Source organism: Ranitomeya variabilis, chromosome 1 (assembly GCF_051348905.1).
Source record: "Ranitomeya variabilis isolate aRanVar5 chromosome 1, aRanVar5.hap1, whole genome shotgun sequence".
Lineage (NCBI taxonomy): Eukaryota > Metazoa > Chordata > Amphibia > Anura > Dendrobatidae > Ranitomeya > Ranitomeya variabilis.
In genome coordinates this window covers 554,600,867-554,613,610 of record NC_135232.1, presented here as the reverse complement: position 1 = coordinate 554,613,610, position 12,744 = coordinate 554,600,867, and the positions used below count along the sequence as shown (strand labels likewise).

General features: G+C 44.6%; 2 protein-coding genes across 2 annotated transcripts in view; one reads left to right on the top strand and one right to left on the bottom strand.

The window, feature by feature from the left end:
- LOC143767623 (ephrin-A3-like) overlaps positions 1 to 12,744 on the top strand; it is a 102,382-nt gene that overhangs the window by 55,648 nt on the left and 33,990 nt on the right. The window lies entirely within an intron of this gene.
- Positions 3,603 to 5,928, bottom strand: LOC143803992 (uncharacterized). The gene is made up of 3 exons (XM_077281765.1): positions 4,873 to 5,928; positions 4,639 to 4,795; positions 3,603 to 4,517 (listed from the first exon to the last, which is right to left on the bottom strand). Exons 1-3 carry the CDS (start codon positions 4,985 to 4,987, stop codon positions 3,755 to 3,757), a joined length of 1,035 nt encoding a protein of 344 aa, XP_077137880.1. The 5' UTR covers positions 4,988 to 5,928; the 3' UTR covers positions 3,603 to 3,754.

Sequence of the window (12,744 nt, the reverse complement as noted above, 5' to 3'; positions counted from 1 at the left end):
GGCCGCCGATATCCTTGTAGTGCAATACTCTGCTACTCACATAGGGCAGATTTGAGGGGCCGGTGTCCTTCGTACTGTAATACTCTGAACCTCTGGTGATTGTAGGGCAGATGTGGACCTCTGGGGCCGCCGGCGTCCTTCGTAGTGCAATACGCTGCTACTCACGTAGGGAAGATTTGAGGGTCGGATGTCCCTTATAGCGTAAACTCTGATCCTCTGCTGCTGACGTAGGGAAGATGTGAAGCTCCTGAGCCACCAGTGTCTCTCGTAGTGTAATACTGTGATCTTCGGCTGCTCACATAGGGCAGAGCTCTGAGGCCGTTTGCATCCCTCATAGTGTAATACATCCGACGTCCCTTAGGCCTCTTTCACACTTCCATGTAGAAAAGCCGCGGAGACACTATCACGTGTTTCTCATCGCAAGCAATGAATAGCCAGGTCTTTCACCGGGAAGGAACAACCACGGGAAGGGCAGCATCCAGTAAAGGAAAACCACCTATGCCAAAACATGGTATCCATCCACAGACAGCTGTTTCGGGGTATTTGCCCCTCATCAGTGTGGAGTAGGAAACTGGCTATTAGGAGCAGTGCCTAGTGAAAAGGCTATGAACATCAGGATGAATGACCTCGGGGAGATCAAAACATCCAACACCGCGGAGACACCATCACGTGTTTCTCAATGCAGTGATCCAGAACACTGCCCCCATCCCTTATGGGAAATATGCAAATGCATGTAGAAAAGCCACGGAGACACCATCACGTGTTTTTCAACGCAAGCAATGAATAGCCAGGTATTTCACCGGGAAGGGCAGCATCCAGTAAAGGAAAACCACCTATGCCACACTGATGAGGGGCAAATACCCCGAAACAGCTGTCTGTGGATGGATACCATGTTTTGGCATAGGTGGTTTTCCTTTACTGGATGCTGCCCTTCCCGTGGTTGTTCCTTCCCGGTGAAAGACCTGGCTATTCATTGCTTGCGTTGAGAAGCAATGAATAAGGGATGGGGGCAGTGTTCTGGATCACTGCGTTGAGAAACACGTGATGGTGTCTCCGCGGTGTTGATGTTTTGATCTCCCCGAGGTCATTCTTTCACACTTCCGTCTTCTGGCATCAGTCACAATCCGTCGTCACAACGGATGCAATGGATCCTGTTTTTCGACGGATTCGTCTAGCCAATCTGTCGAAAAATTGGATCCGTTGCATTCGTCACATCAGTTTTTTTTGCTGATCTGTTTTACATATCTCCAAATGGGACTCTCCCAAATGTGATTGGCTACTGGAAAATAATGGGAACATATATATTGAGTGTTTTAACACCCCATCTTTGAGAGGTTTTAGAGCAAGTGGCAGAAATGGAAGGTGTTCTAGCAAATATTGCGAGCATGTATGCGGATTTTGGTTTTGAGGCCAATAGGTTGAAAGTGATTGTTCGGGAAAAGGAGGAAGCAAGACAGCGCATCCTTCGTCAGTGACGTCTCCGACACCTTTGGATCCATCCAATCACTGCACAGTGATTGACCCGTGGGGTCTATTCAACGCTTTATATGGAATTGAGGCAAAACCCGGAGAAGTTCTTCAATTATGTACGCATGAGAGCTGAAAACTTTGATGTTTTGGTGGAACGGGTTGGAGAACTAATCAGGAGAAAGGACACGTATTTGCGCTTTCACCGGCGAAGCGTCTGATGGTGACACTTCGGTAAGCCTTTTTTTTTTTTTTTTTTTTTTAATGGTTTGTTTCTCATTCATCAGACTTAAAGGGAACCTGTTACCCCAAAAATTGAGGGTGAGATAAGCCCACCAGCATCAGGGGCTTATTCCAGAATGCTGAATATAAGCCCCCGATGTATCCTAAAAGATGAGAAAGAGAGGTTATATCACTGTATGCTCACCCAGGGGTGGTCCCGCTGCTGGTCCGGTCTGATGGGCGTAGTGGTCCGGGGCCTCCCATCTTCATAGGATGACGTCCTCTTCTGGTCTTCACGCTGCAGCTCCAGCGTAGGGGTACTTTGCCCTGTTGAGGGCAGAGCAAAGTATTGCAGTGCGCAGGAGCCGGGCCTCTCTGACCTTTCCCAGCCCCTGCGCACTGCAGTACTTTGCTCTGCACTCAACAGGGCAGATAAAGTACGCCTGCGCCAGAGCCGCAGCGTGAAGACCAGAAGTTGACGTCATCCTATTAAGATGGGAGGCCCTGGACTGGACCGCGACGCCCATCGGATCAGACCGCCCCCCTAGGTGAGTATAATCTAACCTCTTTTTCTCATCTTTTACGATACATCGGGGGCTTATCTACAGCATTACAGAATGCTGTAGATAAGCCCCTGATGCCGGTGGGCTTAGCTCACTGTCGATTTTGGGGGTGACAGGTTCCCTTTAAAACTGTAATGTTGTTTCTGGTAGTTTGTAATAATTATTTTCTGTGTCTTTGTTTACAGATTCATTGCAACTGGCGAATCCCTTTCCTCCCTCCATTATCTATTTCGGCTGAGGATTTCTACAATATCAGGGATAGTAAAACAGACCTGCCGGGCATTGTGGGATTGTTTACAGGAGGATTACAAATCCAACAATGGAGAAGTGGCTGGAGATTCCCGCTAATTTTGAACAGATTTGCCATTTTCCAAATTGCTTGGGTGCAGTAGATGGCAAGCATATAAGGATTGTTAAACCTGCAGGATCGGGCTCAGAATATTTCAGTTATAAAAAATATTTTTCTATTGTGCTGATGGCCATAGCTAACGCCGAATGCAAATTCATAGCAGTGGATATTGGTGCCTATGGTCGCTCCAATGATTCGCAGGTTTTTAAAATGTCTGCAATGGGGCGTTTTTTATACGGAGACACGTCATTTTCCACCTCCAAGACCACTCCCTGGAACCTCTGGCCCACCAATGCCATTCGTGTGTGTTGGTGATGAAGCCTTCCAGCTTTCGCCACACCTGCTCAAGCCATATGCAAGTGGATTAACACGAAGGAAAAGAGTATCTAATTATCGGTTAACACGAGCGCGAAGAGTGGTGGAGTGTGCCTTCGGGATTTTAACTGCAAAATGGCGAGTGCTGTTGACCGCAATCAAACTGCAAACTGAGACTGTGGATGAGGTGGTGAAGGCTTGTGTGGTGCTGCACAATTTTGTCCTATCCAAGGAACAGGTTGCCGTGGAGGAAAAGGAGTCTGAAACCACCTTGCATAACTATCAAAATATAACTTCGTAGCGCTGTTGCAGTTTCCAGAATGAGGGACAAATTTGCCGATTACTTTGCCACCTCAAGGAAGAGTTGAATGGCAGGATGACATGGTTTGATATGTTTGTGTTTTTATATAATGTATGTTTGGATTACCAAACTTATTGCTGAAGTCACACTTCTGATTTTATACCCGCTGAAGTCACACTTGTGATTATACCATATGTTTTGTTTTATACCTTTCACTAAAGTTGTGTATGTCTTTTTTGTCAACCTTTTTTTTTACCTTTACAACTAGTGTTGTTTGTTTCTTTTATACAAAGAGTTATATAAATACAATTGACAATAAATGCTTTTTGAAACCCAAAATTTTTTTTTATTTACAATGTTACAGATTGGTAAACTGTTGGGTGAAGATAGTATCGGAGGAGCTGGCAGGGTGGACCGCATCGATAGTGTGGGGGAATAGCGACGGGGTTGGGGTTGATCAGAAGTGGAAGGGTGGGAGAAAACATGATGTTGAAGCAGGGACGACAGGTTGGGCGGGGGGTTGGTGTAGGTGAGAAATTATAATGCACAGTAAGCTGGGCCGGGGAAGGAATATGTAACGGGGAAGGAAACAGTAGGGAAGGCATTTGGAACTGGGACGGATTTTGGAAACGGCAAGGGTTTGTGCACTGGGAAGGATTTTGGTACTGGGAAGGATTGGTAGGAGGGACAGTGGCTGGAGGGAGGTGTGGGAGCAACTACCGGGGGAGGTGGAGGGGCTTTGGAGGTGGCCCGCGCTATATCAGCATGGCAACCTTGCATTACATGCATCTGCTGGTCAGGAGTTAGATTTTCCATGCGCGTGAGTACTGCCTGAAAAAAAATATTAGGTGACCTACTTGCATCTAAATGCATCCTATCGAAACGACTGCTGAGTTCAAGGATGCATTTATTCAACATGTTGAACTCCGCAGTCATTTGTTCGGCCAAAAGCTTTATCGAGTTCTGGAAGGCTGCATTCAGATGCAAAAACTTGGGCGCATAACTCCTTTCCTGACCCCTCTGGCGCTGCCGCCCATAACCTACAGGTGTTCTACAAGTGGCAGCATCAGAGGGGTGGGGTAAATGGAAAGCTAACTCCTCACCAGCAGCTTCATGTGACAAAGTCTGACATGATGCTCCAATGCTGGTGGATGAGGCTGAGGAACCAGCAGTGAGGGAAGGATCAGACAGAGGGTCAGAGGGGTGGGGTCTATCGACGTGGTCCCCGGTGGCGGACTCCTGTGGGATCGCTCCAGAGGGGTCCAACGCAGTAGCAGGCTCCCGAGTGCTGCAGATGGTGCTGTGAAAGAAAATAAAAATTAAAATTAATATATTGATATTCCATAGCCCTGGCTGAAACCAAAAAATAAGGTTAGACAGGTAAACATTGTGACTTAATAAATGGGCTGTGGAATATTTACCTTCTGCTAACCATCATCGACCGGAGGAAAAACAGGACCCTGCCGTACTTGTATTGGCTCCTGCGTTCTCCCGATCCACTCGGGGCCTGCATCTCCTTGTTGAACTCCTTCTTGAAGCGATCCCTGAGTGACCGCCACAGCTTCATTACCCTTTCACCTGTAAAGGGGAAAAAATTTTTTCGTTTACAACACATTCCTTCATGCAACCGAAATTACTGAAATGTGAATACTTACGCGCTTGAGTCTGTTGCAGAGGTTCGAGGTCCTCCCAGTTGTCCACAACGATGAAGTATACTTGCTCCCAGAGTCGACGTGTGATAAATTGATCTGCATGGCTGCGGTGACCCATGTTCCACAGTGGCTCCAGCTCACGTACCTCTTCGATGAGGCGGTCCACATCAAGTCCCCCCTCCTCACCATCCGAGTCGGGAGCACGTTGTGAGGGCTGTAAAAAAATAAAAATAAAAAATAATAAACAGAAATCCACATCTAATATATATACCGTATATACTTGAGTATAAGCCGACCAGAGTATAAGCCAACCCCCCTAATTTTGCCACAAAAAACTGGGAAAACTTATTGACTCGAGTATAAGCCTAGGGTGGAAAATGCAGCAGCTACCGGTGAATTTCAAAAATAAAAATAGATGCTCCTGTCGGGACCACACTCAGTCGGAGCAGCCTTTGGAAGTGGGGAATCACCAGAAATAATACACAAGACACGTCTCGTATAGTATATCACTGGGAAGCCTCTGAGTCACGCCTGCCTTCAAGGTGCTATCCCCTCTTTATATAGTTGTACAGGTAGTTTCAGTGGTTATACAAGTTTTGCTTGTTTAAACAAAGAGAGAAAAGAGAAGACAAAAAAAACAGTTTCGGCTATGTGATAGTTTCACAACAAACAAAACAGTACAGTTTCGCCTAAGTGGCAGTTTCACAAACAAAAAATAGGATTTCACACTATAGCTAAAATGTCCTTGAATGGACAGGTCAATATTGATCACAAATTCCTTTTTGGTTCATTGAGGTAACCATTTTTGTTCCGCTCTTCACAATCCCCCCTTTGACATATTCCATTCAAAACCTTGTCATATAGACGATTATTTTAGTCATTCTTTTTGTGATATTACAAAAAAAAACAAAACTTTATATTCTCGCATCTATTATACAAAATGTATTTGTGCATACCGAGATACCCTTGAGTACAACCTTGAATAATACATATATAATTACAATAACTATAACTGTATGTATTAGGCTTTGCATAATCCCGGTAACCCACCCACCGATCCCCCTGAACCAATTGGCCGGGTTAAGAAAAGAAAAGGTATCTGACCACCAGCTATCCTTATTTTGGTCATTGTCTTTGTCATACTGATCCCTGAGTCGTTGTACGTCTTCTAATTTAAATCTCATACTCATAGTACTATTCGGGTCTATATAATGACAGCAGGTGGGTCCGATGATTTGACACATACCCCCTTGTGAGGCAGTTAGGTAATCCAATACCAGGGTATGTTGGTTAGTGACTATTATAAGCTGATTCTGTACAGCTATACTAGTATTTAATATGTCCAATATATCCCAAATCTGGTCATCTAGATAATCCGTGGCTCTAACTAATTTATCCCACATCTGTGTTAACATTATTAACATCAATATCATGAGTCTTATACTGCTTTTTTGCAATGGCTTGCATGTATCCATGATGCCTTTCCTTCAAGCTTGACTGCTGTTGGAGTTGTTAACAGGACTTGGAAAGGTCCGTCAAATCTCGGTTCCAGAGTCTTTCTGGTGTGTCTTTTCACGTAGATTTGATCACCAGGTTCCAACTTGTGGCCTCCTTCGAGATTTTCTGGATCTGGAAGGGAAGCAAAAACTTGCGAATGCACACATAAGCAGTTAAAGTCTCAGTATTCAACATCAGTTGTTGTGGAAAATAACAACCCAAATTTGCTGCTCTACCAAAAAGAATCTCATGTGGTGACAGCTTAGCCTTCCCCCTTGGGGCGTTTCGGATGGAATACAGGGCAAGTGGTAGACACTCGGTCCAAGGCTTTCCTGTTTCTGCCATGGCCTTCTGGATTTTTAATTTTATTGTTCCATTTAATCTTTCCACTTTACCTGAACTCTGTGGGTGATACGGAGTGTGAAACTGGTTTTCTACTCCCAACATTTTCATAACATTCTGGAATATTTCCCCAGTAAAATGGGTACCCCTATCTGACTCGATCACCTCAGGCATGCCGTAACGGGGTATCAGTTCATGTGCTATTTTAATGGCAGTAGTTTTTGCTGAGGCTTTACGAACTGGATAAGCCTCTGGCCACCCTGAGAACATGTCCACACACACAAGCGCATATTCGTATCCATTGTACCTAGGAAGCTGGATGTAGTCGATCTGGAGTCTTTGAAAGGGATACAGTGGTCTTACATGATGCTTGGTTGGGGTTTTAATGGTCTGACCTGGATTGTGTGCCAGGCATATAGCGCATGCAGCACACATGTTCCGAGCGAAATTACCAAAGCCTGGAGCCAACCACCTTTCTTTTACCTTGAGCGTCATACCGTTTGCCGATACATGCGTAGGTAGGTGGAGGTCACTCGCCACTGCGGGGTACCAGGCTCTGGGTAAACACAACAAAGTTCCTTTTTTCCATAATCCTTTCTGATCTTCTGCCCCTTTTTTCTGCCACTGCCCTCGTTCTTCGTCGTCTACCTGTTTCTGAGCTTCCTTCAATCTCTCCTCATCATCTTCAGAGCTATCTAGTGTGTGGGCATGATGTAAGGGTTTACGTGCTGCCTGTTTTGCTGCTTTGTCGGCTTTATCGTTACCCCTGGCTTCCTCGGTGTCGAGTCTCACATGTGCAGCTACCTTTATCACCGCTATTTCTTTAGTTTCTTGTGCTGCCTCCAGAATCTGTCTAATGAGGGAGGCATGTTTAACAGGTTGGCCTGAAGCAGTCATATAACCTCTGGCTCTCCATATTACGCCAAAATCGAAAATAATGCCATGTGCATATCTAGAATCAGTGTATATGTTTGCTGTCTGATCTTTGGCTATTTTTAGAGCTTCAACTAATGCCGTAAGTTCTGCTTCTTGTGCAGACTGATTAGCAGGGAGAGGTTCTGCTTTCAGCACTTCATGCTGAGTTACTACCGCATAACCTGTATGAAATTGTCCATTCATATCTGCATATCTACTGCCATCTATGAAAAGTTCAAATGTAGCATTACAGAGTGGCTTGTCACGTACATTACGTAAGCCCTGAGTCTCTTGTTCCATTAATTGTACACAATCATGCATTGACTCTGATGGGTCAAAGGAGTTGGAGAGTGCAGTTTCCTCAGGTATGGTACCCCCCTCAGACTCTAAAGGGAGCAAAGACGCGAGATTAAGAGTCTGAAGCCTGGCAAAGGAAATGTTGGGCGGCAGTAGTAGGGAACATTGGAGACGGAGGTGTCTGGCCATTGAAATATGTTTAGGTTGGACCTGGTTAAGAATGCCATGTACATCATGAGTGGTCTGAACTAGAAGTGGGTGATCAAGAACAATCTCAGAAGCTTTATCTAATAACAGTGAAATTGCGGCTACTACTCTTACACAAGAAGGTGCGGCTCTAGCTACAGGGTCCAGATGAGCTGATATGTATGCCACCGGTCTCTGTTTGTTTCCATGTTTTTGTGTGAGCACCCCTGTAGCATGTGAGGATATCTCAGCTGCCATCAATTGAAAAGGTTTAGTGTAGTCTGGGAGTCCCAAAGCCGGAGCTGATACCAGTGCTGTTTTCAAAGAGGAAAATGACTGTTTAGCCTCTTCACTGAGTGAATATGGCGTGTTGGCAATACAGTCATATAAAGGCTGCATGAGTTGACTTGCATGTATGATCCACTGTCTACAGTGTGAAACAATACCTAGGAAAGCACGCAGCTGTTTGTGATTCCTGGGTTCAAGCATGTTACGTATGGCTTCCGTACGTTGAGGTGTGAGGTGTCTGATGCCCTGTGATATGCAGTGACCTAAAAACACGACTGTTTGTTGACAAGCCTGGAGTTTCTGTCTATTTACTTTACAGCCTTCTTGCGCTAGGAAAATTAAGAAATTAACAGTTGAGGTAACTGCCGTCTGCTCATCAGGGCAACAAATAAGTAAGTCATCTACATACTGTAGAATGACTACTCCTGGTTCTGGGGTGAAATTTTTTAGCACGGTCTGCATTGCTTCAGAGTACAAAGTTGGTGAGTGTACCATACCTTGTGGCAATCTTGTCCATGCTAATTGTTTACCCTTGAATGTAAAGGCAAACAAATGCCAACAGTTCTTATGTAGTGGCACAGAAAAAAATGCGTTTGATAAGTCAATTACCGTAAAATATGCAGCAGTGCTGGGAATTTGAGACAGTAAGGTATGAGGATTCGGTACCACAGGGGTGACCGGTGCCAAAACCTTATTGATTTCCCGTAGGTCGTGCACCATGCGATATTTCACCATAGTTTCTTTGGAGGAAACTTTCTTTTTAACAGGATATAAGGGTGTATTGGCGGGTGACCTGATTTCTACCAAAACACCTTGTAACACATAATCCTGAATTTGTTGAGAAATCGCCAGTTCTTGCTGGGCGCTGATGGGGTATTGCCTAAGCTGAGGTAAAATGGTTCCCGGGGCAGTTTCTAACAGTATAGGAGCTACTGATAAGAATCCTACATCAGTGTCTCCTTTTGCCCATAGGCTGTCAGGAACCCGAGACAAGTCAATTTTTGCTTGTTGAGTGTAAATTTCGGGAAAATCCTCCATTGCCTGTATTCTAACATATTGTTCCAGAGTTTCTGCATCTTCAGGGATGGTCAGCATAACTGTGCCATTTTCTCTAAAATGGATGTTTGCGTGCATTTTACTTAAGACATCAGTACCCAGCAAGCAGGTAGGTGCACCTTTAGCAAATAAAAATTTGGATACAAAGGTTTTAGGGCCAAAGCTCACATTTAAAGGTTTTGTAAAGGGCAACGCCTGAATTTTACCATCATACCCTTCTGCATATGTTACCTTTGAGGATATATTGTCAGGATATGGTAAAAAGTCTTGATTTAAAATGGAGGATGTTGCTCCCGTATCTATCAGAAAAGGTACATTTTTACCCTCAACCTCAACTTGTATTATTGGTCTTCTAGAAGGAAGAGAGACCTGCATAACCTTCAGTCATTCTGAGCTGTCTGTTTGATCAGGCGCTGGGTTATTTATCCTATTTTTGGGTACAAAGGTTCCTGAATCTATATCTGCTTTTCTCTTCCTACATTCCCTTTGGAAATGTCCTGGCTTCTTACAGTAATGACAAGTAAACTTTTGATTAGCAGAGCCAGTATTAGCCTGTGCAATTCTTACTGGCTTAGAATTTTCTCTTAAGTCCATTTCTATCCCTACAGCTTTCTGTCTAGCCAGGTGTGGGTCTTCCAAGGTTCTCCAATCAGGGGTTGCGGCCTTAAGCTTTTCCTTCACTTTTGGAGACAATCCATCTATAAAGGTTTTTGTAACTAACCTCATCATTCCTGAAGCGGTTAGATACATGCCTTCATCTCTGAAATTATTTTCTACACTTAGATAATATTCGTCTACTGACTGTCCAGATTTCTGAGCCACCACTCCCGTTGTTCCTCTCTGCCTCTGTTTTTCCCTCATGAAAACCATTAAGTGATCTACAAATTGCGTACCTGATTCTATCGTTTGTAAGGCACCATCTCCTGCCTGGGGCCTATGTACCTGTAGATTTGCTAATAGCTCCTGGAAGAGTCCAGGAGTCATTTTCATTCTACATAATTCTTCTCCATCTGCCCAAACTCCAGCGTGAGTCTGCATAATTTGCTGTATATATTGTGCAAATCTAACTGGACACTGGGTGGGATCTGGTGCGTTATGCAAGAGAGACATGCCTTCAGCGGGGGACCAAGGGAAATATTGTCGAGTTTGGTGATATCTAGTTCCTATTACTCCGTCAGCACCAGGTTCCCTAAAGGGTCTTGGTACTACCCTAACAGGGGCAAGTACAGCGCCATGTCTAGGTGTACCACAGGCTAGGCAATCATTTCTCCAGTCTGGATTTTGTTGTCCACAGTGCGGACATAGCCATCCTCCTGGTCCGGCTAAACTTTGAGGTGGTGTTTGGAGAAAAGATGGGGCATGTGGGTTAAGGTATGGGGGTGGGGTGTTCTTATATTCCACATTTTGTTTTTCTCCATAGCCTGCGGGTCTAATACACCACTTTTTATTCTGTTGATTATATGTCCATCCCTCTTTTTCTGCTACCCTAGAGACATCAATCAACGCTTGGATCTGATCTATCCATTTCTTGTCTCTGATTATGCCTTTTTTTTTTTTTTTTCCTGAATTCCTTCCCATTTTTTTCTACTAAAGGCTTCTGCCTTAGTAACTCCAAACTTACTAAAAATCTTTCTCAGCCCCTTAGTGGCATCTTCACCACTTCTCTCCTTTATGATAGTATAGATATCTAATTCTTCTGGTTCCGACTTTGTTTGCTTATTCCCCATTTTCTTATCCTGAGCTTTTTTCTTTTCTTGCCCTAGGTGGCGTTTAGGTATGAGAATACCTCGTTACCTTCTTCCTAAGGAGCTAGGATGTTTAACGGCTTCTGCGTACCGTGTTGATGTAAGAAAATCCTGATTCCTACACCTATAGCAAACAACACAAATGCAACCAGACAGAGGATCAAAATACAACGTATCTTGTCCCAGGCTAATTTATCTGTCCTGGGCTCATACTATCATACACTTATCCGTCACCAGGTTTTCGTCAAAGACAGGATCAGAGATTGAACATAGGCGCGGAGGTCTCCCCGAAAGGACGCAACCACGTTGCCCAGTGGGACAGTCACTTCTTCTGTTTCAACACCCTGGGCGGCTTATAGGGCTATTCCCAACTTCCACACACCTTCTATTCACATTCACTCTCATTCAATGCCGTACTCCGTGAGGTGGTCAATTCCTAAGTAGTTCAAGAACCCGAGCTATAGGTATCCTCCTCTACTAGAACTACCCGCTAAAGGACACGACACAGAAAATCTTACGGACAGTGCAGGGCAGATATAAGAGATCTAACAGTGTCTCTTACCTGGCCAGGTTTTTATTCATCTGCCGTCCATTATCCCAGATTCTCTTTTCGTTCGTATTCTGCCGGTGTTCTTGAAGGAGTACACAGACCTCGGGTCCCTGTTCAGGCGCCAGGAAATGTCGGGACCACACTCAGTCGGAGCAGCCTTTGGAAGTGGGGAATCACCAGAAATAATACACAAGACACGTCTCGTATAGTATATCACTGGGAAGCCTCTGAGTCACGCCTGCCTTCAAGGTGCTATCCCCTCTTTATATAGTTGTACAGGTAGTTTCAGTGGTTATACAAGTTTTGCTTGTTTAAACAAAGAGAGAAAAGAAGACAAAAAAAACAGTTTCGGCTATGTGATAGTTTCACAACAAACAAAACAGTACAGTTTCGCCTAAGTGGCAGTTTCACAAACAAAAAATAGGATTTCACACTATAGCTAAAATGTCCTTGAATGGACAGGTCAATATTGATCACAAATTCCTTTTTGGTTCATTGAGGTAACCATTTTTGTTCCGCTCTTCACACTCCATACCGTTCATTATGGCCCCATAGCTGTGCCATATAGTGCTCTGCACCGTTCATTATTGCCCCATAGCTGTACCATATAGTGCTCTGCACCGTTCATTATTGCCCCATAGCTGTGCCATATAATGCTCTGCATTGTTCATTATTGCCCCATAGCTGTACCATAGAAAGCTGTGCCATATAGTCCTCTGCACCGTTCATTATTGCCCCATAGCTGTACCATAGAAAGCTGTGCCATATAGTGCTCTGCACCGTTCATTATTGCCCCATAGTTGTGCCATATAGTGCTCTGCACCGTTCATTATTGCCCCATAGATGTACCATAGAAAGCTGTGCCATTGCTGCTGCTGCAATAAAAAAGAAATGACATACCCACCTCTCTTGCTTGCAGCTCCTCAGCGTCCCGTCCCGGCGTCTCTCTGCACTGACTGATCAAGCAGAGGGTGGCGCGCACACTATATGCGTCATCGC